Source organism: Topomyia yanbarensis, chromosome 1 (assembly GCF_030247195.1).
Source record: "Topomyia yanbarensis strain Yona2022 chromosome 1, ASM3024719v1, whole genome shotgun sequence".
Taxonomy (NCBI): domain Eukaryota; kingdom Metazoa; phylum Arthropoda; class Insecta; order Diptera; family Culicidae; genus Topomyia; species Topomyia yanbarensis.
This window is the reverse complement of record NC_080670.1, coordinates 169,900,109-169,925,348: the sequence shown is the minus strand read 5'-3', so window position 1 is coordinate 169,925,348 and position 25,240 is coordinate 169,900,109. Positions and strand designations below refer to the sequence as shown.

The 25,240-nt window shown below is 40.0% G+C and overlaps 1 protein-coding gene across 1 annotated transcript; it reads right to left on the bottom strand.

The window, feature by feature from the left end:
* Positions 1 to 125: 125 nt before the first annotated feature.
* LOC131681033 (AF4/FMR2 family member lilli) lies at positions 126 to 19,624 on the bottom strand. The gene is made up of 4 exons (XM_058961739.1): positions 17,296 to 19,624; positions 15,701 to 17,199; positions 14,856 to 15,634; positions 126 to 4,050 (listed from the first exon to the last, which is right to left on the bottom strand). Exons 1-4 carry the CDS (start codon positions 18,982 to 18,984, stop codon positions 3,458 to 3,460), a joined length of 4,560 nt encoding a protein of 1,519 aa, XP_058817722.1. The 5' UTR covers positions 18,985 to 19,624; the 3' UTR covers positions 126 to 3,457.
* Positions 19,625 to 25,240: the final 5,616 nt, after the last annotated feature.

The window sequence follows — 25,240 nt, the reverse complement described above, 5'->3', positions numbered from 1 at the left end:
ATGACACTTCACTTGTTTATACCTATTACCGTTGTCACCAACAGTGAAGTGAGTCTAGTCACTATTTACGAAAGAAGTACATTTTGTTCAAGGACAACTTCGGATAGTAAGCATCTGCATTTCAATTCAATTTAATTGAAGTTTTATTACATATGATATAGTTTCATTGTAATGTCACATATAATATTTTAATCATTTTTTCTGTTTTTTTAACTTGCGTAGCATTTATTTTCACTTTTTTTGGTGTAATTTTTCAAATTTTGTTGCATATTACCATATATTCCTTCAAACAAGTTTGCATTATTTAGTACTTTTTACATGTTCAGTTGATTTTTTATTTCTCTCTGAAAGTTTATCAGTGTGTGTGTGTGTTTGTGGTTGCCTTCTCCTGCAGTCTTGCAACGGGCGGTGAGATTGACTCATTGCTGAAGGTTTCAAAAATCTACGCCGGCTACTTTATGCGTTTCAATTGTTTTTTGTTTTTGTTAAGGTTTCCTGTTCCGGTTTTTAATCGCTTTGTTGCTTTTGCCCTGTTTGCAAAAGCAGAGCAGAGTTTCAGCTCGTACTTTAATAGCGTTCCCATTTATAGGTTCATGTGTCTTCCTACTATCTGTTCGTTTCTATTATACAGCAATCTTAATATCGTGTTCAAATGTAGGTTAATTCTCGTTTATCATCTAAATACTAAGTTTTTTTCCCTATTTTTATTAGGCTTAACGGCTAATAGTTTTCGAATAAAAGTATTGCCTTAACTTAGACAGGAAGGTCAAAGATTTATCCCTTTTTGCTTCAAATACGGTCATGAACTTAACGGTATGGTTGGATCACAATCAAAAACAGATTAATATGGTGAAGATTTCTTGGAATCCGAGACAGCAGATTATCTCAAAACAAAGGTAGGAAAAGGTGGATGGGTGCGTAAGAGGATGTTTCAAAACTTAAATACTAAGTTACAAACAACGTGATATAGGCTACCGGCTTTCATTTTTACATTGTACAGAAACGAATATTTTCCTGTGGAACGAATAAACTGACGGCTAGACATATTCTGATGCTACTCGTTCAGTGATTTTTTGTATTGTTCGTCTGCGTGTTACACATAATATAACTCTTATGAGACTACCGAAAGAAATGACCACGTTGACACAGTTTTCTTCTAATTTCGTAATAGTTTTTGTTTGTGTAGTTTACCATCTGTTGGCGTTTGATTACGGCGATCCCACTCGATAGAAGCCCATTCTACAAAAAGAGACAGCCGCAGCACAACCCTTGCAACACTTTTTTGTGCTCATGAAAATTAGTTGAATCAATGGTCTGACGCTTTCTTTTTGAATAGTACGAAGGATTCACTAGAAAAAAGAGTGGGAGAGATTTCCAAATGAACGCCGTTTCTCTATTTTTCGTTAAGTTATGTTGTTCCTACCAATCAAAGCTTTCAATTTCCCGCGGTCACACAAATTCAAATTCAAGCTATCAACAAACTTTAGTACTTTAATTTATGACTTCATTGTGGATTTCGGGACAGAGCTCAGTGGTTCTGTTAGTTTATTTGTACAAAATCTTCATTTGGAACAGTTTTCCCTGAAACTGCAACGATAACTAAAGTTAGTACAAAAATAGGTGACAGGCAGATTCGTGACAATTCAAGACATTGCCGTTAGGCGATTGATCTTCTGTTTCACAAACTGTACAGTCGTATCGTGCCCAATAATTTCATTTTACATATTTTAGCCGACCAACTCTGACGATTCCTTAGGGAGGCCTTGCGACAAAAAATAACATAACCGAGGTGTTTAGTCAAGACATTGGGCTCGATAGTAAATAATGAAGGACGCTGATAACCAATCAAACTTATGTGTATAAACGTTTTTCCGGATGTTTTCGAGCAATACGTGGATTTGTTAGATAAAGATCCAAGTTTATATTACTGAAGGTAACACATAACCACAATTATTATCATCAACATTGGCCAGCTGCATATATATTTCAATTTGGATAAGATAATATATTCAGAAACAGCTTTTATTGAGCAATGGTAATTCATGCAAGTAGGTATGCAAAAACTATGTTCGGCTATGCTAATGTCACCGTCCTTTCTCACTAGCACTAGTACCGGATACAAGTTGTAAAATTTGCCTCCTACCTTTGCGATGTACGATGTAAATTATACCATAAAGTTTCAAGTTGCGGACCTCTCCCTCTCTAGAGAGCACCAACTCCCTCCGATCAATCCAGGTAAACATTCTAACAGTATATTTAGATCCGCAAGGATACTGATTTAGTCAACTTTCTTTTCGTTAGTATAAGCAACCTACATTCGTTCTATCATATGTTTTTTTTTTCTTCTTTCAACATTCTCTCTAAACCATACATACACATTATTTGTATGAGAGCTCCTTATATTCTACACAGAAAGAGAAAACATTTCCAGCGCTGCATCTTTCTAGTAAGCAATACTTTTATATCGTTTTTTATCCTACAACAGAGCAAACACATTATCAACGGCACAAGAATGTATACTAATGTACTCTTCTGCCTGAGTCGACCAAAAAAGAAAACAATAGCTCCCAGGTAGAAATAGACGTTTGATCTACACACCGAAAGGATCATTTCACCTACACATACGCACGGACTGGGAATATACATATTTACTAACCGCTTCTTGCATTCGGTCATTTGCCTTCTATCTCTACTGAGGATAAAAATATCTATCTCTAAGTGACGACCAAGTGTCTAAGAATGGACTTTAGTACTGTACATTAGTTCGATGGTTTACGCGATTTAAGCATAATTCTCAACGTTTTTGTGAAGATCACTTTGAAGTTTAGACGACGACTAACTAAAAAGCGTCAAATGCGTTCTAGATTCGCGATTTTCGATCATTTTTTGTTTTGTTTGTTTGTTTTCACGTAAATATGTACCAAAGCAGAAACACTCAACAACTTCAAAAGACCTTCATTTTTTCTGTAACAATCACTCGAAAATTCCTGGATATCAACTGCGTTTAGCCAAACATTTGATTACTTCTATCTATCTATCTAAATTGTTTTCAAGGATGAGAAGGACCAGCAGATTTTGTTTTCTTTTTCTACCGTTAAATGTGTGTAGTGATTACTACTAACATGATGTTCTTTTATTCCCTACAATAATTTTTCCAACTATTTTTGTATCTTTCGAAACAATGCAAGAAAATAAAACAAACAAAAACACGAACGCGACGAAGCATTTGTCGTCCTTCAAATACTAGTCATTTTTAGTAAACGGCAATACAGGCTACAACTACTTACTCACGCCGGCTAATGAATTTACTGCTGGTGGCACTATTCTCCCGGCGAAGATCCAGCATCCGTTGCATGGCTGGTCCACTGATCCAGGAAGGTGCCGTAGGAGGTTGTTGTTGTTGTTGGTGTTGCGGCGGCGCGCTTATCGGTGAGCGGCTCGCACGCGCCGCTGCGGTTCAGTTATGTACCGTGGCCGAGGAATGTTGCATGTTGCGCTCGAACTCTTCCAGGCTCATTGCCTGACCGATATTGAGCGAGGGCAGCTTACCGGCTGAGGCCTGTGCCAGCAGTTCTGGTGAGAACCAACGGGCTAGTTGGTTGCTGGTCGGCGATAGGGCACCGTCACGGTTGTAGTTGATGATACCGGAGCCTCCCTGTTGTGGTGGTGGTGGTTGTTGCTGCTGGGGTTGCTGTGGGCCCTGAAGGGGATGCTGTCCTGGACCGCCCGGTTGTGACTGCTGCTGGGGTCCCATCCGGAAGGAGGGAGGAACCTGCTGCATGTGTTGGTTGCGGATAGCGCGCTGTTGCTGCTGTTGGCGTTGCTGGAGCAGTTGCTGCAGATGGGGTGCCATCTGGTTCTGGTGTTGGCCGTGCTGCTGTTGTTGCTGTAACATTTGCTGCTGCGGTGTCTGGTGGGCGCCGAGTATCGGATTACCGCTTCGGCTTTGGAACTGTTGCATTTGCTGTTGGAATTCCAAATTCGAAGCGAAGGACATTTGCGACATTGGCGATGTGTGCTGTGGTGGCGGCTGCGGTTGAGCATTTCCTCCTTTGGAAAAAAAAACAAAAATTGAAATGGTGTAAATGACTGAATAAGAAATTTGTATTAATTAATTGTTTCTATGAGTTATATCTCGGAATACCATAATATTGATGAGATGAAATCGAAACGCAAATTGATTTGTTTATTGTTGTGTCAACATCAACAGACTCCTTAGTCGTAATGGTGGCTACATAGACAAGGTACATTAAGGGATAGACATAAACTTAGCTTTAATCATATTTCTCGTCAAGTGCAAGTCATATACGGTGGCAACTCTGTTGAAAACTCGCTGAAGTCCAGTAACAGCGTACGAGAACTTTAGAGCAAACTACTATGGCAGACAGTAGTCCGACAAGAAAAGGGTTCGGGAGCAGTCCCTCCGGATTCTGAGAGTATAAAGGTGTACGAACTGGCAATGATTTTCGTAGCTCGGCAGTTGAAACCTGTTTTTCCAAGGGAGATGTCAAAGAACAAAGCGTATGAACCGGTGTCGAACAGCTTCTGTCAACCCCGTTCTAGTAGGATTCCAAACAGTAGAACAATATTCTAACCTTGTCCTGTCCGAAAGATGAACCCTAGCTATCTTAATGGCATATTCACAATGCAGCATGTGGTTTGAACGTCGAGCAAACGATAGTTGAACTGGATCGAATAAGAACCATTCAGTTTGAAACATGAGCATGAGCATGATGACCGTACAATTCATAGTTGCTACTCCGTGAACAAAGGAAATTATACAGAGAATCAACGAATGGAGCCTGAAAGTCCATCCTCAATGTGCACGTTTTGAGAGTTCTATACTTTGAAATGCCTATAACGGCGCGACGTCCTTACAGTCATAGGGGAAGGGAAGGAATGTTAGTGTAACAAACGTTGTGTTGGAGACCGTGTGTACCTTTGCATTTCCACGAAGAAGTATTTGATAGTAATATGGGGTACAGAGTTACACAAATCTAGATTCACCTTATTGAGTTATATGATTTATGCAACTCTCAGTAATGTTGTCATGTGTGCATTGCTCTGGGCAGCCGGCTGCCGAAAATTCATGATAGATCGTTTATTGAATTAATTTTGAAATATTCGGTTTATAAAAAAGCAACTTCAACTTCGGACACAGCCAACAGTCGGGAGTGTTGCATATGTTTAATTGCATCAAACGGTAGGTAAACAATTTTATTATTCCTTGCTTCATTTCGACGAAACACGGCATTCCCGAGACATTACAATATAATGAAAAGCGATTACATTTTGTGTCTTGAGACATTTGTCGATATACACTACCGGCAAAAGTTTAAGTTCACTTGTTTTTTCTTAATTTTACATAATTGAGTGATTTTCCTAGTAGACTTTGTGAAGCACGTGCGTCTTTACTATATCATGTTGCTGCACGTTACTGTTCAGAGTGTATGAGGGGGTTTGACACTTTTGGGTGACGCGTAGATCACAAACAAGCTTGTTATGACAGGTTGCATTCTTTCGATTCGTCAAGTACGCGTAACATCTTAGTGCTTCGAGAGCTCACTCCAAAAATTATATTCCATTTTTTTTATATTTTTCTTTATTAAAAGGTAAGTAGAAATATTTTTTTATTGAAAGTCGCAACTGTCGTAGAAAACTATCTATTCGAATTGACCTAATCGAAGATTAACATCTCATTACACTAGTTTACAGTGATTTGTATCCTCACAATATTTTTATCATTTCTGTAGTAAAATGGACCGCTGAAAACGAAAATGCGATTGAAAAAATTCTGTATGGAACAGATTTTGAGATATTGCGAAAAAATCCGCTTTTGTATTTTAAAAAATTGGCCCTTCACTTCATCACAAATATCTCCAGTTGTACTCTACCGATTTGAATGATTTTAATACCATTTGATCTACTATTGCAAGACCTATCAATTATTCCTAGAACGTTTTTCGATCACTATTACAATTATATCTCTATTCAGTAATTAATTAAAAAATAATTGCTATTTCCTGCAAAATTTTGGATTTTTTTTATTTGACGGTAAATTACTCAAAGAAGAACGATTTATTAAATATTTTTTATTCGTGGGTATTGAAATATGATCAATTACGAAAATAATGAGCGGTTGTTCATTGGAATCTAAAAAAAATATAGAAGTTATGAGTATTTTTGTAAAACATAGAAAAAGTCAGTTTTTTAGAGTTTTGCGTTTCTCATATAGAAAGGTAATTCAATCTGTAACTCCGGAACCGGAAACCGGATCAATAAAAAATCAATAGCGACCGATGGAAAGGTAGTACCTTTCATTTGAGACTAAGTTTGTACATATCAGTCCAACCATCACTGAAAAAAATCGGTGTGATTGTTTGACACATGCACATATACATACATACATACATACACACACATACAGTCATTTTACGATCTCGACGAACTGAGTCGAATGGTATAAGATATTCGGCCCTTCGGGCCTCGGTTGAAAAGTCGAAATTCCGACCGATTGCATAACCTTTCTATATGAGAAACGCAAAACTCTAAAAAACTGACTTTTTCTATGTTTTACAAAAATACTCATAACTTTTATATTTTTATTTAGATTCCAATGAACAACCGCTCATTATTTTCGTAATTGATCATATTTCAATACCCACGAATAAAAAATATTTAACAAATCGTTCTTCTTTGAGTAATTTACAGTCAAATAAAAAAAAATCCAAAATTTTGCAAGAAATGGCAATTATTTTTTAATTAATTACTGAATGGAGATCTAATTGTAATAATGATCAAAAAATGTTCTAGGAATAATTGATAGGCCTTGCAAATGTCGATCAAATGATATAAAAATCATTAAAGTCGGTAGAGTACAACTGGAGATATTTGTGATAAAGTGAAGGGCCAATTTTTTAAAATACAAAAACGGATTTTTTCGCAATATCTCAAAATCTGTTCCATACAGAATTTTTTCAATCGCATTTTCGTTTTCAGCGGGCCATTTTACTACGGAACTGATAAAAAAAGTTGAGGATATCACAACTTTTTGAAATTTGTAAACTAGTGTTATTGAAAAGGGAAGCTGTCTATCGTAGAGAAATAGGCCGAAAAAAATTAATAAACTAATAATTAATAACAATAAATGAAGAAAACCATAGTTTTTTAAATATTTTGTAGAGTGAACTTAAACTTTTGACCGGTAGTGTACCTATGTAATTAAAGGTTTCGTGATACACGCATATATTTTAGTATTATTATTAATGCCAATTATGTATTGGCTCCGTTCTCCTCGGACGATTGATTCTGGTTGTCAATACTTCTTGCGAATTGTTAATTCTCAACCCTCATACATAATTCAAAAGTCATCATACACTCAGGCAAGACCATACCTATTCCCCAGGCGTCTTAAATACCTAGTGGATTAGTTTCCTAGTTGATCAAATAAACACTAAACAAACAAATAAAATTAGTTTGCTCCGTCTAAAGAAATGTCCGCTCGATTTAAAATTACATGCGACAAAATATGTGCAATTTAGAATATTACGAAAGGAAAACTGCTTAATTATTTGCATTAAAATAAAATCGGAAAAAATAGTTGCATAACCGAGTTGGTTCATTTTCAAAGATGGCACTGCTGATGCATCACTTTATCAAAATAAGTAATGAGGGACGCGGCCGAAAATAGCTGATCACCACCGAAAGGGTTAAAACCACGCAAACACAAATAATAATCGTAAGTCCTACTACACATATTATCACATTACACTCAAAGTGTAACCAATTTAAAAGGTCATAAATTCGGTTTGGAATATTATTTTTATTCACTTCAAAATATGCAATGTGTGAAGCTCCGGTCAAAACCAAACTAAGGACCGTGTAGCATCCAGCGAGCTGAAGTTACTCAACCAAAAATTGATCCATCGGGTAAAAGGGGACATGAAACAGGAGTCCTCAAGTCAAGGTGTTTCTCCGTTCCCGAGGTCTGAAAGGCTACAGCTTTAGTTCAAAAACCGTATTTCCGTAAAGGAAACTTCTTTGTTGGAAAGTTAATTAACCCCATCTTCGTAGCTTTCAACAAAAATTGTTTGACCAATCCACGTGAAATACCTCGTGCATGTATACTTGCGATTAGTGCTATTGACGCATGTCTTATATCCGACCTCACAACTCGCGATATTTGTGTTGTCACGATCGACATGACTGTTGATAACATAAACAAGAAATATGTCTATTGATCGGCATATTTGCCGCATAATGAGCCATCATCTTCTGATAATTTCAAAAGGGTTGTATCATGCTGTGGCAGAAATGAATTTCCCCTCATAATCGGCGGTGATGTAAATGCCCACCACATATTTGGGTCAGCTCAGATATCAATTTTGAAATTGATGAAATACGTAGATAGTACAAATCTGCACATACTTAATGTAGAGAATCGTGCAACATTTTCACGAGCTGGCAGAGAAAAGGTGTTAGATGTAACTCTGTGCCCTTACGGTATTAGACATGGATTAGCAAACTGGCTCGTACTAAACGAGCTTGAACCGTCCTTATCTGATCATAAGCACATCGTTCAATCAATTGATCAATTCACTTAAAGGTCTCGCTAGATATCGTCACATATAGTAGTCTCAAATCTAGCAACTGGGACCTCTACGAGGCTTGGCGACCAGGTTTAATGGGTATCTTCTGACGATTGAATCTCCAAATGACTTGGACGAGATCGTGGATAAAACCACGAGCAGCATACTAAGAGCCTTGTCCGCTTCGAGTTATGTGCTTCTAGAGGAACACCTTGGTGAAATACCGCACTTGCTAGACTCAAAAAGTTATATAGAAGCGTTTCGAATCGCAGGGACGAGTCGCAGGCACTTAGGTTGACTCGCAAAGCAGAAATGCCCTTCGATCCTCTGAAAAGTCTCTGAAAAAGCCCCTGCACAAATGTCTCAGTTCTAAATTAGACTAGTAGATTAACCGTTATGTGTCCTGGTAAAACACCTTCAACAGGCCAACGCTCATAATGCTCATAACTATGGCTTCCTTTAACCGATTTGGACACTTTTAGATGTTTTGGATTCAGCAACTCGTCCAAGTTTTGATTCTGTAAAAATGAACCGGATGAATGGATCTGCTTCTTGGTAAACCGGATTTTCCGGAGTAATGTTCCAGTACTAGGGTATGATTTGCAAATTTTAATAATGTCCTAGCAATTATGGACATCAAAACTCTTCAAATTGTCTTAAAAGTCTATTATTTATTGTTACGGGACCCTATGGCAATTTGGAAAACGGAATTGGAATGGAATGGCCCCACGGGAACATGCTCCGGAATGTCCATTCCGAGGTCAAATCACCAAATGGTTCCAAAACCACGAGATACGATTTATTTTTATCAATAAGCCTAAACGTGGATGAGTTCCGGAATCCAAAACACCCAAAAGTATCAAAATCGGTTGGAAATTACCTTTAGTTATTAGCATTTCAGTTTTATGGGTGCGCGGGTACCCACGTCGGCCTGTTACGTAGTAAAAAAAATCAGGAGCCCCTCTTACTATATCAACAATATTATTGACTTAAAAGCTTGACTTAGTGAAGTTCTAAGATGTCACAAAGTTTCAATTTCCAGCTATGGATAAAACATTGGAATTTCATTAATTAAAACCTGAAAAGGGACCCGGGTACCGCGTCGGACACATAACGGTTAAATATGTTACTTATGAAATCGAAAAACTTTCATGTCAGCTCAATCTGAGCTGCTAATCGTGAATACTCGTCTGATGGAGATGTAGTACTGAACTGTCTTTCTGACATGCACTTTCCAGGCTGTACGGAGCCATCACCGACGATTGTTTTCATCGAAACGGTAAGTCGGTAAGGATCTCTTCACGGAGTTCTACGAAGCGCGAGCCGTGAAATGCGACGCTGAATGGACTCTATTCTCTCAATGTCGTTATTGAAGCTTGGACTCCAAACTTCAGAGCAATATTCTAGGATTGATCGCGATAATGTACAGTAGGGCGATTTGAGACAATAGATATCCGTAAAATTTTTGGCTATTCTGAAGATGCATTCCAGTTCTCGCGATGCTTTACCAACTGCATAGAAGACGTTTTGCTGTTAGAGAAATATGCAATCTTCAATTGAAAGAATTAGTCGAAATATGTTGAGGTCATCTGCGAAGGACAATCGTGAAGTCTTCTGAATTAGATGTACATCATTGAAGTATAGCAGAAATATCAACGGTCCCAAGTGGCTTGCTTGATGTATTCCTGACGTAGAAATAAAGGTGGGGCCCGACAATTTCCTATGACAACCGCTATCTCTCGGTCTGTGAGTTAGGATCGAAACAACTGTTTATTCCAAATCTCCATTTTTGTGATTGCGATATCGTGATTTATCTTATCGAAAGCTGCAGATAAGTCGGTAAAAACAGCGTCGGTTTGAGCCGACGTTCCTTACTCTCTGTTATGTAGGATGTTAAACACAGCAGGTTAGACGCTGTTAACCGTCCGGTCGTGAAGCCGTGTTGATCGTCACTTAGGTACTGCTTATAATGAGCCTCTAGAGGTTCCATTATCACCGGCTCAAATAACTTCGAAACAGCTCTTAATGAAGTTATTCCACGGTAAATATTGATATATCACTTATTACCCTTATTGTGGACTAGGAACATGTTCGCGTATTTCCAGGAAGATGGAAACTCCTCTAGCAATAGATGCTCGAAAGATATGAAGACATGGAGTAATCAAAGCTTCAATATACCTTTTCAGGATAACGAAGGGCTCCCGGATTGAAAGATGACTTAAGCCGAGAGCTTAAGCTCTGGTAATCATCGTTGCATCGACATCGATAGCACCCAAACATTGGCATACAAGTGGAGCTCTGCTAGTAGCCTCATATATGCATACATTCGCGAATTTTTCCGTAAAAAAGTGCACATATGTATCGAGATGTGGCAGCTGTATTCCCATTGAGAGTCATAGATGACGGCAGTCCAGATTCACTGCGCTGCTCGTTCACGTATTTCCAGAAACGTTTAGGATGCGATTTAAAATTACGCTGAATATCGAATATCTGATATCGAAAGAAAGAATGTTGACTGACACGTTTATAAGCGTGGTTGAGACTGACGTAATAGTTTCTGAGTGGTATTGTGCGATACTTGGTAAATCTCCACAGGGCAGCTCTCTTAATGGACTTGAGCCGTCGCTGCGTATTCGTTAGCCATGGAGGGCCGGTTTGTCGATGGCGAACTTTCTTCGTAACGTGCCTGTCACCAGAACGTTGAAAAAATTTTAAACTGCGGTTTCGACGTCTTCGGGGTCTAGAATATTTTCCCAATTGAAACGATGCAAAAATAAAGCACCCCTTGAGATATCTGACTTTTCGTTCGCCTTTTTACACTATTCTGTCCACCCCTTAAGCGTAGAAACGTTTTTTCCTCCCAATTACACGATTTGTTTTCCAGTAAGTTAAAATATTGAAGCAACTCAATATCGATGCAGCTTGTACTATAGAGATATGTGGATGCCTATATACTATACTGCCTATAATCCCAAGTCAGTCCCATGTAGATAGGGAATGCCATAGAACATGGGACTAATTGGCGATTACGGGCAGTATACACCACTGCCGCTATACGCATAACTGTCCCATATGCTATGGGGATTCTGTCACGTTCGCCCGAATGACATTCGCCCGAAAGCCATTTACCCGAAGGACATTTGCCCGAATGTCACATAAACCCGAATGTCATTCACCCGAATGCCACGAACACCCGAAAGACATTCGCCCGAATGCAACATAAACCCGAATGCCATTCGCCCGAATTCCATATACCCGAAAAACATCAAAATGTCAATCGAAAAAAATTAATTTATTAAGATGAAATACAAATTTTATTACATTTGATGCTATGAAGAAATTAACACTAAAGCTATACCAGTCAAATAGTTAATCCAATCACCTGGTTTGTATGATTTAACTAGGGTTTCCAGTTTTAGATCCTTTCGTGAGCTCTTTTTAGACTTTTTAGCTGTTGGTACCGCTTGTAGTGTACGTAAAACATACGTACTAGGGTTTTTCTCTTCAAGCTGCTTCAACACACCATAGAATTTCCACGGCTGAACAAACCGTTTCATTTCTTGTGCTAGTCTTCTACATTATTGATGGTTCTAGGAATCTTTGTCGATACATTTTCGAAAACTGACCACGAAGCGGGGGGCAAAGAAGGGTTATCGCGAAACTTTTTGATTAGTTTCCTTCCTACCAAAAATACAATTTTTACTAATGTAATACAAAAAATCGTCGAGAGCCTTTGGGCAACTTTTCCTCAATTCTTCGAGTGCCATTGGAATACCTTGATGGGGCAAGAAAGCCAAGGCAACAACTTGTTTGTACATTAGTTGTATTCTGTGATCTTCCGAATATTTTGTCTGAAGACCAAGTTGTTTTATTTTTCTGAAAAAACTTTGGTTTAGATGGAAGAATCATCCGTGAATTAGGTGGAAGAATCATCCTGTCTCGAAATCCAATATTACGTAGAGCTATTTGGTATATAGATTCAAGAAATTGCTCTTGTTTTAAAAGAAGGAATCAACCCTTATGTTTGAGTATACCGGGCAGACGAGTGGATCAACAGTTTCTTTGCAAACTTATTTGGCATGCAGATCCAAGGATTTGTCATGTTTGAAAGAAGCAATAAACTCCTAATTGTGGGAAAAGAGCTGCTCATGTTTAAAAGAAGGAATCAATCCCTAAGTGTGAGTAAACCGGGCAAACAAGTGGATCACCGGTTTGATTGCGAGGGCTATTTGGTATACAAACTCAAAGAACTGCTCATATTTAAAGAAGGAATCAACCCCTATATTTCAGTAAACCAAGCATACCAATGGATCACAGGTTTGCCGAGTAGGGACCTCCGCTTCGGTTCCTCGACCTCGGTAATTGTCGCAAAGCCGCATCACACTAGCTTCGCCACATAACATTTATGAACTACTATTTACTAACGGTGTTGTACCAAATGGACTTCCACCATGCAAGATATAATTACTAATTTAGTTGATTCAATTCGTTAACGGAACATCTAAATATATATTTACCTCGATCGATGGTGTTTCCGAAAGATTTCTTATTATTTTGTCCGGTTTATCACAAAATTTCACCGCTCGAGCTGACAACTGCGTCCTATATGCATCAGCACCTGAAGAGCATTTGTGGCGTTGGCAACAGAACCTCAGTGACGTCGGATAGTACACCTAAAAGCGATATCGCATAGCCACATTGGTCAGTGTACGGTTGACTAATGTGGCTACGCCACATCGCTTTCTGGGGCACTGTCCGACTTCGCTGCCGCTCAGTCGGCTTTAAACTAGCTATACCCCCCTATGTTTGAGTAAACCGGGCAAACAAGTGGATCACAGGTTTGCTTATAACTCCGGCGACGGGTGTATCAACGCCTCGTCCAACGGAACCTCAGCGGCTTTGCGCCGCTTCGGCTCCTTGGCCTCGGATATGCGGCCAAGCCGCATCAGACTAGCTCTGCTGTATAAGCTCACCTGTTATTGTTCAGTTTATCAAACTTTGGTTAAAGATTTCACATTTCCCGCTCGGATTTGGTTTATTTAGGTTAAAATACATCCTTTTGGCAAAAAAACCGCATTAAAGTCGGACTTCTATCACTAAAGTCAGTAAACTAGACAATGACCCATTTTATATTATGCTTATGAGTGAATGTGGTATTCGGGTTAATGACATTCGGGCGAGTGGTCCATTCGGGTTAATGACATTCGGGTAAATGGTCCATTCTGGTAAATGGTTTTCGGGCGAACGTCATTCGGGTAAATGACTTTCGGGCGAATGTCATTCGGGCGAATGTGATAGAACCGCTATGGGATTCCTTATACGCAATGGGACAATTATGCGTAGAGCGGCAGACCATGGCATGTAACATTTCAATCAAATCAGCTGGAACTCTTGTCTAGTTTTCTCCATAATACCGCCTCAAATAAAATCGGTTCCTTCGTTTGGGCAGGAGTTCTAGTGGAAATCAATCAAAACTCCTTCTCTAATTTCGGATGAGTTTGACAGGAGGCACATCATGCTATAACTGCTTACCATTGCTGTTTTACGAAAAGTTTGGCTAGGACAAACTTTTTTGGTGAATTTATGTCTGTCGTATCGTAGCTCTGTTTTACCAAGAAGATCTTCGCAAAGCACTTAGAATGCTAGAATACGAGTAGGCAAAACGTTTTTACTAGTTAGGATCAAATATTTAGGATAAATCGATGCAAATCCAAAAGATATGAATTCGTCCAGAGGCATGAATGTAAAGGCATAAATTCATCGTTCATAAAAAACCTTCCTTTTAGTTATTAGATAACATAAATAACTTTGCAACCTAATAAATATGTAGTTACAACGGGATAAAGCAACAATAGATACAAAATTCATCTGAACAGAAATAGTAGCAAATCACTAAACGTAAGCCTACATATTGTTGAAATGTAGGATAATTATTAAATCTATTTTTACAGAAATTTACTAAAATCTTCCACAATTCTAAATTATCGGGGACATTGCAAGTACTTGAGGATTTTTTGCCAGATTGTGAACGGAATGTATGCAGAGAAACGTCGAGTGACAGGTTCTTTATCCAAAGTAATACACATTTAGTATGATTGATTTGAAAATTTAGGCACAAATCTCCGAAAAACATGCCCTTTAAGATATTGTGTTGGTTCCTGTAAGCGTACGCCCTTAGCAGCCCATGCTGGATTCGGGATTCAAAAATTTCTTCTTAATTGAAGTTTAACAAAAACGGTTGTATTAAGCAACATCACGATAACTCACCTTTCAAAATAGGTCTTCCCTGGGGTTTCGGTATCGAGGGCATTTGCTGGCCGGGATGCGGTTGCTTGAGATTCCATGGGATGTTTCCGGGCATTCCCGGTTGCTGGTTGGGATGATTACCGCGCATCTGCTGCTGATGGCTTGGTTGCGGCTGCTGTTGCTGTTGCGGTGGCATTTGCGGAGCAATCGGATTCGGCAAATGTCCCCCACCCAGATGGTGAAGGGATGGCAATTGTGGAGGCGGACCCTGCGGTTGAGATGGTGGCGGTTGCAGTGGTGGAGGCTGTCCAATAAGAGCGCTCAAATTTCTTTGCTGTTGCTGCTGCTGCTGTTGGGATAGCGAATTGCCGATACCGAGAAGGATGTTTGGATTCTGATTGGCTCCGATCAACGGGCGTTCATTTAGCTGAGTCGGGGCATTGCCGGAGTTATTCATGATATTAACGGCATTGCTGTTGGATGAGAGCGGCTCGTTTTCTTTTTCGGCCGTCATCTTACGCAAGACCGAGGTCGGTGTGAATGCCAGTGGAGTCGGGGAGGACGTATGCTGCGAATGGGAATGCAGCGGTTGCTGGTTATGTTTGGCTGGCGAAGAGATGGCGTTGATAATCGCTGGAGTAGTGATTGTTCCAGTCGATGCAGCCACGGTAGCCGTGGCGGTAGAGCTGTTGCTCGAATGGATCCCCGTCTGAGTGGATGACGCATTCATTGAACTGATTGCGGCGTTTGTCGGTGCTGATGTTGTGGGACCTGCCGCCGAGCTCGCTTCCGGTTGATTACTGAAAGAAAAAATCGTTCCGAATAAATATCAACCAAGTTAAAGAACGAATTTATTTTAGACCTACCGATTCTGCTGTTGCTGTTGTTGCTGCTGCTGTTCCTGACGCTTGCGATAGTTCTCCCGCTGCTCTTCCAGTTTTTTGCGTATTAGAGCGTTCTGCATAATTGACTGGGTATGGAATTGTAACTCTCGAGGAGAAGGAATTCGTTGCGGAATCCCGTTGGGTAGTGGAGAGAGACGCATCTGTTGTTTGGAGTGATGTTGAAACAGTAGGTTGGCACTGCTAGCGGCAGCAGCAGCTGCAGCTGCTGCGGCGACTGGTGGGACGGTAGCTTGCGGTAGAATCGGTATAGGACCTGGGCTGGGTTGAATCAGAATGTTGGGCGAAACAACCCGTGGGCTAGTGTTGAAAGTACTCAGGACTGAAGAAAGGATTTCACGGTGAGGTTGGGCAGTCGCTGGATTGGCCAACTGTTGCCAAAGATTGTGCTGGGATACTTCGCCGCGAGCAACACCGTGTAGCAGAGCTTGAGCTTCCGGTCGTTTGAGAATCTCCAGTTGACGGGATTCGTTTGCTGGATGATGCATTTGGTTCAGATGCAACATCTTCTGGAGTAGATCATTCTGCTGTTGCTGGTGATGCAGCATATTGACCGGGTGAGATTGATGATGTGACGAATGCGTTGACGGGGGTTGCGTTGGAGGTTGCACATTATGCGCATGCTGTCCGTGTTGGTTGTCTGTGATAGAAGCCAGAAGTTTTTTGAAAGCATTCATCTCACGTTCGTGCTGCTGGTCAACATTGGCCGGTAAACCGCCGCCAATATTTCCAGACGACGGAGTAATTAATCTCGGAATAGTGGGCCCAGTATTTGCACTGGAACGAACATTGCTATCGACATCATTCTGTCGAAAACGAGCTTCCAGTTCTTCAACGCTATGAATCTGGCCGACATTTGGACCCGCCGGAACAGGCCCAAGTGAGCCATGTCCACCTATGTTTCCACCTCCAGTTACTCCAAGCATTTGCTGTAGATTACGATTCTGCATTTGCTGATGGTGTTGCTGCTGAGAGTGTTGCTGTTGCGGTTGCTGTTGTTGCGTATGTTGCATCGCAGGATGATTTGAATTATGACCACCCATCAATGAATGAGCATGTTGTTGTTGTTGTTGCTGCTGCTGCTGCTGGTGTTGTGATGTAGGCTGATGTTGCTGATGATTCTCCCGGTCACGCTGATGTTGCTGCTTTTCGCCGCGTTGGAAAAGCTCCAACAGGGAGTTGGATGATGTACTTGCCGCCGGCGAAATAGGAGCGAAATATTTGTTCGAATTCGTGTCAGGAATGTGATCGTCCAGTCCAGCAGAGGTGAAATCGTTGATCATATTGTTAATGTCATCCTGAAGCGACGATCGGCGGCTGTCAAACTGGGAGGGTGGTTGTTGCTGTTTCTGTTGTTGTTGTTGCTGCTGTTGTCCTGTTGGCATTTGCGATGTGTCCTGGCGGAACCATTGCGAAAACCGAGAGCCACCGGTGCTTCCGCTTTCCTTGCTGGGGATGTCAGGCTAAGGATAGGATACATTTTGATTAGTTTTTTTTTTCTAGTGCACCGGTACTAGTTACAATTCGTAACTTTTACAAGAGCAAAGAAAAATACTTACATATAGCAAACTACTTGGCAGCGCGTCAAGTTTGAGAAAGTCCTCAAAATTGAAATCGTCATCAGCAATCTTGTTGGACTGTCCGAGAGCGTTCGACACACCGACGGTCGATCCAATCGCAGCTTTGGCTGAACCTTCACTAGCCCCGTCGCCTGGTGTGCGGTCCTGTTGGGTCGAATCAGCTGACGGAGCGAGCGATGAATTGCCTTGTCCTTGTCCGGGTTTGTCAGTGCTGCCCAATTGCAGCGCATCCGATGTTGTGTTAGGATTGTTATTTTTGTCATTCTGCAGCGATGGTGAAGCTCGTTCCGTGTCCTTCTCGGTGTGTTTCGTATCTTGCCGGGTAGACTTGGACTCGTCGCTGTTGTTGTCATTGTCCGATTTGGAATCGTCCTCCGGTAACGGATCATCAAAACCACGCAATTCAATTGTGTCCGTTTGAGATGTTGGTTCGCTGAACCACTCAGGTTCTTCATCCCTGTTATCACTATATTGACGTCGACGGTCATGATGATTCGAATGGTAATGATTGTTCGACGAATAACTGTTGGAATGATAATTGTTGTTCCCATGCGAGTCATTGTTCGAACCGTACGAGTTGGAGTATCGTGACACACGAGAACTTCTGGAATCTTTCTCGTTCCGGTCGTAATCTCGATTGATGGATCGCCTCTCGAAGCGTTCCTCACGCTCACGCTCACGTTCTCGATCGCGATCGAAATCCTTGCGAAAGTCTTTTTCACGTTCCGTCCGTTCGCGGGGTTCGCGATCTCGGAATCCAAGATTATTGGACGTTCGATAGTCATTGCTTTCAACCACATCCTTATCCGGACGATAGTCCCAGGATACATCTCGCGATAGAATTCGGCCGCTTCCTATTCGTCGCTCTCGACCTCCCAAGATATCTCTCTCGTTGCGTAGTAAACTGCTCCCAATGGTTAGATTACTGGTCCCCGTGGCAGGCGCAGCAGGCATCTGACAGCCCATGTTGAAGGATCGTCTTTGAGGTGAAAGGACAATACCATCCTCCTTACGTAATCGTTCTTTCGGATCACGCAAATCCACGCCGCCAGACCGACGCATTTCTGCTCTGCTCGAGCCACCACTTCCATTACCACCAGAGCTAGGTCCATTTCCGCCTCCCGTGCCTGCACCATTAGCGGATGAGTAAACAGTGCGATTCCTTCCGTAGTTTGCAGATGTTCCGTTTCCAGCATTTTCCTCCTCATTCGCCGTTTCCGACGGTTTTACTAGTAACGAAAACATTTTAGCATGCTTTTCCGACTTTGGTTCTACAATACAGGTCGGTTTTTTCTTGGAAAGTTCCACATTACGAAGAGCTAGCAGCTGGTTAACCGAGTATCGTGTCCAATTGACTTTTTCGCTACATCCCTCCCCTCCAGACGATGTTTCACTTTCCGAGGGAGCCGTAGCGGACAATATAGCTGGATCCATTGCTTCAAATGCACTTTTCTCGTTGTTACTGTCCGGAGTGATCCCACAGCTACCACCACCACCACTGTCCGCGGATGACAGCGACGAACTAGGATTGCCTTTAATTTTCTCATCTCCGGCAGTTAATCCACTTCCGCCGCTGTCCTTCTGATGGTGTTCCGGTATACTTGGCGTTTGACGCAATGTCTCCAGCAGCATCGACGATTGCAAGTCCATTGATATCGATTCCGACATAATTCCGTCTCAGCTTATAGATGGAAAACAACCCACGGATATCACTTTTGCTGCTGCTTCTGCTTCTCGTTTGCTGGATGAAAAAAGTTTCTCTTTCACTCGTTTTAACGATGTTGCACTAATACTAATAGTTTTTTGACAGTTCACGCTTTACGCATACACTGTCGCCTTTTACAACCTAAAAAGCTAAACGTTCAAGCAAAATCTCTTCCTCGTTTGCTCGCGTATCAAATGTTCAACCTATCTCACTCACTCGTACGCACTTGATATATCACAGATGTTATCCTATTTCCCTCTTGTGAATGAAGAGTGCACAATGCACACTCGCGCTCAACACAGCAGAAGAAAATGGAGCTCTTTTGTATTTTTCGCTTTTCGCTATATACGCACTCACGCACACTCAGCAAGACTGCAAATTTATACTTCGTAGCACAGTAAATTTTCGCGATTTTTGCCCCGCGAATTATTCTTACACGATACGATTTCCTAGCTTACAAATACTAAATACTACTTTTTACAAAACGATACTTTCGATTGCTGCACTGCTAACGAACGTTTGACTTCGTTTGCCACTAGAAATTTGGAACTTTTTCGCAGTAGAGACACACAAACTTAAATGAGCAGCCATTAATGCACTCAGTCAGAGTTCGACGAGAATGATGCAGGAGCTGGCTAACAAAGAGGAACCCAAATTTGTTGGCAGCGGTACCATGCACAGTGGGGAAAAACTAGTCGGAAACAGGGTGTGTTAATGTTGTAGAAATTACTTGAGGACTTGAGTGATTCGTAGTTATGCTGCCTATAAACTCGACCCCCATCAGCAAAAGACAAAAGTTAAGCCCGTAAGGTATTAAGGCTGTTCAGATGACCCTGCCACTTCTAGTTTTCCGATCTGTATACTTCACATCCTTGCTCTCACTTGAGTACTATGGCTCTAAATTTTCATAACTTTCCTTACCCAGTAATCTCTAGCTAATTGAATGTCGTTTAAATATGGGTCAATCCATGCGAAGTGATCAAGGCACGTGTAATCGACCTCCACGGATTTGAACAAAATTTAGAGGAATTGTTCATCTAGGGCCAATATATAAAAACCCAAATTTTTGTGACAATTGAACCACCCCTCGGGTCATGGGATCACCCCCCGTTTTGGCAAATTGTCAAAACCCTTGATTTTCTTTTGATCATATCTCCGGTTCTATTTACTCTAGAATCAAACCACAGGATGGCTTTTGAAGAAAATTGTTCAAGGAGTCTATAAAAAATATTATTTTTTGCCGACAGTGTTGCCAAGTATGCAATTTTATCAGTTAAATATTGAAAGTTAATTTTTCTCAAAATACGTATATTTTAATTTTGAAAATTTTAATGCCATCGCGTTCCTCAGACATTTTTACATAAAAAACACTTATCATCTCAATATAATATGAGCGCATCCTGAGATACACCGTTTTGAAGAGAAAAAACCGCAATTTCCCATATAAAATCGCAAGCGCACAACACTAAAAAACCAACTTGAGTATTCTGAGTTCAAACATAATTTTTCGTGAAGTAGACGAGAAATGATGAAAAACTACGTATTTGGTTTGCTTCTAGCAGATCAGGGTCGATTTTTATGACAGTTTGAAGATTTTCTCAATTTTGGCCAATAAAATGGATTTTTATATGAGAAAATCGGAGTTTTTCCCTTCAAAACGGTATATCTCAGAATGCGCTCATATTATATTGAGATGATAAGTGTTTTTTATGTAAAAATGTCTGAGGAACGCGATGGCATTAAAATTTTCAAAATTAAAATATACGTATTTTGAGAAAAATTAACTTTTAATATTTAACTGAAAAAATTGCATAGTTGGCAGCACTGTCGGCAAAAAATAATATTTTTTATAGTCTCCTTGAACAATTTTCTTCAAAAGCCATCTTGTGGTTTGATTCTAGATTAAATAGAACCGGAGATATGATCAAAAGAAAATCAAGGGTTTTGGCAATTTGCCAAAACGGGGGGTGCTCCCATGACCCGAGGGGTGGTTCAATTGACACAAAAATTTGGGTTTTTATATATTGGCCCTAGATGAACAATTCCTCCAAATTTTGTTCAAATCCGTGAAGGTCGATTTCAAGTTTGCATCTTTTTTTGATCACTTCGCGTGGAATGACCCATATTTGTTTTTATTTAATCATTTTCTGTGTTTTACTCAACAAATTATTCAGCGTGATTTCAACTATTGTTTTATTTATATCAACATGCAAAATTTATTCGTCACAGAACAACTTGCAAAATTTGTTGTTTCAATTCTCATATGATTTGAGAATAAAAATAATTTTTATGTGTATATAGAGTGATCTGCCCTAGGGGTCGGTTTTTTCTTGGAAAGTTCCACACTATTGATGCATTTTTTAAAATCAGTTGAAATTTAATGCATTTCTTTCCATTAAAACAGAAATTCGTAATGCATTTTGCGTTGCGTGCAATGTATTTTGCGTTGACGTCAAAACCCTACAAAAAACAGCCCTACATTCAACAAAACATCGAGCAAAATGGATCAGCGTAGGACGATTGTTAAGTAATCTTTTCTGTGAGGGAGTGCAAAGTTGATGCAAAAATTGATTTTTTGCATTTTTTCTAAGTTGTTGCAAATTTGTTATACATTCCTAGAGTGATCTGCCCCTAGGATGTGCCCAAGTATACATAAATTGGTGTACTAAAAGTGGTTTCGAAGACGGAGTATAATTTTGGGGTAATTTACTATCTACTCGTCGTTTAGGTGGTAGATAAAAGTTCCCAAACCTTCCGATCTGGGACGGGACATGCGTATAGAAAAAAAACGCGTATCTGAAACGTCACTTTGAACCAGTTTGAGCCATAATGAGAAACCATGTGAGCAATATGCGATCCAGAATGAGAGCGTATGTGAGCAGAGTTGAAAACGAAGAATGAATAATGGAAAAGAAAACATCCGCATGTCATTTATTTAGTTTTTTTCACAAAACTGTAACTTGATTCATCCAATTTTCAAGCGAGCGATGGGAAGATGGCGAGTACCCCAGAAAAATCTTTTAATCCACCGTAACACCCACCTGAACTCTTCTTATACCCACTTGTGAGCAAAACGGTTCGGGAATGTACATTTTCATTCAATTTCAAATGAATTTTACTCAAACATAAAGGCAGTACCACAGAGAACAGACGTCCATCTTCAGGATTCAACTTGTGTAAAATCTCTAACAGTTACGAAGGTAGTTGGGATATCCAAACCAGGTGTGCTGCTGTCGTCATGTTTTTTGTGGCTGAGTTCGACAGAATTGACAGCGGTTATTCCTCTACCCAGTCAAACTAGTCCAGAACCGGTTCGGACTTCCAGCATGAATTCCAGCTCAAATACATCAACCGATAGTGTCGGAATTGGTTGTTTTCTTTGAGCAAGATTCCATACTGAATCCATTCAGGATTGCGGAACCGAAATGGATTTGATGGATAGTTGGGATGGGTTGGTGTGGCGACGCTAGTGTTTATCGTTTATTAATTTAAATCTTTACACACGTTTTTTAAATATTTTTGTTCGATCATGGATGTCTGTTCTCTGTGGCAGTACATTGTGTCAAATATTTTGATGAACATTTGTTGAATACTCAGCTAGTATAGTGGTAGGCCGACGTTTTGTTGACTGATCACTCTTGCGCTGAAATTTTATTCTTTGTCGTACACTGAAAAAAATCCAAACGTTAATTCTATTTGCTTCAAACTGCTTTAAATATGTGCAGTTTGTTATATGTTATATGTGCATATTGTTATAGAATGGGGTTCTATGTGCCTAATAGTTATGAAATGTGAATGTAAGATTAATATTTCTTGTAAATACACACATTGGGTTTATGTGCCAGCAAATAGTGTTTATATTCCTCCGTTAATTGCAAAAATCTATGTGTAAAATCAATAGGCATAACGTTTACTTTTTTTTGAGTGTAAAAACGGTTTAGGCGTATCTTCGAGTTTACGAAAATGATTTCAAATTTAGGATTTTGCGCATGGGTAGACCTTCAAAACAATAAAATTCGAATGCTTTAATATTTTTTTAATTTGGACAACAATATCATACATTGAGTCGGTTGTTCAGTAAAAGGTATGGAACATATGTGTTTACTTAAAATTACGTTCATTGAATTGTTAACTTAAACATTACAAGGATAAATTAGGTTTCTTTTCCGAGCACCCAGTTTTTTACAAGGTTCCAGTCTTTTTGAAAAAAATATTGGCAACGCTGATCGTGGCTTTCTCACGCACATTCGTCAGCTGCAGTGGAGCGGATATTTTTCACATAACCTGACGACGAATAAAACGTGCAGTAGAGCATCAAAACGACAGTGCGCGGTGTTCTTTCGGCAAAGGAATACGTGACAAGTTATTCGAATTAAAACGGAGCAAAACCTCACAACCTTAACTGCAACAACTGAAAATTTAAAAAGGATAGCAGTAGATTTCAACCAGAATACGGCTTATCCACTTAGGAAAAGATTAAAAAAGTTTGGTGTAGATCTAGTTTTCAGTAGTACAAATTACCAGCTAAAATCAATACTAGGGGATCCACAAAGGATCCGATAGAAACACTGAGCAAATCGGGGATATACAAAATATCATGTTCACATTATATTGGACAAACCAGGAGAACATTAGAAATTCGATTCAAAGAGCATATTGCGGAAATAGCAAAAGCTTCTAGAGAATCTGATAAAGATTTACCATTCCACTTCAAACCAAGGTAACGGAACACGCTTTTTCAGAAAAACATAACTTAACTATAGAAGATATTAAAATTCAGCGTCAAGTCTCTAATCCTTGGAAATTAGACGTAGCTGAAAGCCTGGAAATTTTCAAACATTCGTCTCCTTCCTTATTAAATCGAGACCAAAGTAACGGATATTCATGGCTCTTCGAAATTTTACCTACATGCAAAAAACGGTCAGCTTCGTGCATCTAGGTGTCCACCGACCACAGCCTACCCAGTTCCCTAGATAAAACTACTTTACAATCCCGTAATTTCCTATAGACTGATACAAACACTGAAGAAGATTACAAGTAGTAATCGAAATACCGATATCTGTTAAATCGTGAAGTGCAAGTGCATTTAACTATAAAAAGATAGTGGAATTAAATGGAAAAAAACCTTTGAAACATTAAAACGGAGTTGTTGACGTCATGGGTGGCACAAGAACTCGATTTACTAAAAGTATAACACTAGAAAAGAATAAAATATTTATCATCATAATCGCAATGCCTTTTCCACATATGCTTGATTGGCTCTGGCATTTGACATGTTCAATTGGCTTCGCTCTGTGTCTCCGTCTTAATTTGAATATAGGAATAATAGGTTTGTTCAAGTACACAGAAGTTGCTCCGGAGCAAACAGGAGAAAAAAAAATACTTGCTCCTTACTCCGGTTTGCCACCAGAAGAAGAAAAAGAGAAGAAGAAGAAGAGAGTACAAGAACGATTTTCTCCTATTTCGCTCCGGAGAATTCGGAAAAAAATCAGTATTTCGTAAACAATAATTCTAAATCGACGAAACGAGTATGCGCTGTCTTTAAAAGTCCAATTTTGAGTTTTAGACGTTTTCAGACAGCGTATACACGATTCGTCGATTTATAAAAACGTAGCATTATGTATTACTTTATGGCAGGCGGGATGCCCTTCTCGACGGTATCACTCGCCGGCAGGCATGCTGGCGACCGGATAGCGTGTGAACGACAGTCAAAAGGCATACAAATGTCGGGGCTAATATTCATTTTTTTTGTAAAAACTTTTATTGTCCTGGTTTCTAATTTTTAATTACATGTCAAATAAAACTTATAGCTATTTACATTCTTCTCATTTGCTGGTACGCTTGTCATGTAGCATATCATTGACGAAATTTCTTTGAGGATTTGCTGGCGGGTGCGTCTATTTTGTTGTTGGAAAACCGGGTATATCCAGTCCTCATGTTGCAGCTGTAAAAGCCGTCGATCCATGCCCAGAAAAACGCTTCGTTGGTAAGTCCAAATGAGTTTGTTTTCGCTGCATTTAAATAGGTGGTGCTCGATGCTATCCGTCTGACCAGGACAAGTGTTGCAGTTAGGGTCAGCTCTCCTGTTCACCCTATACAAAAACTCGTTGGTTACAATTTTGCGATGTACCACAGAAAACCACATTGATCGTTGGTGTGAGTTTAAAAATTTGGAGTGAATGTTTTTAAAGATTGTCTTCCAATCACGTTGAGGATTTT

Coding starts and splice junctions, on each gene's coding strand:
- LOC131681033 (XM_058961739.1), bottom strand. CDS start 18,984: ATGTCGGAATCGATATCAATGGACTTGCAATCGTCGATGCTGCTGGAG. Junction 17,200..17,295: donor TGCCAAGTAGTTTGCTATAT/GTAAGTATTTTT, acceptor TCCTATCCTTAG/CCTGACATCCCCAGCAAGGA. Junction 15,635..15,700: donor CAACAGCAACAGCAGAATCG/GTAGGTCTAAAA, acceptor TTTTTCTTTCAG/TAATCAACCGGAAGCGAGCT.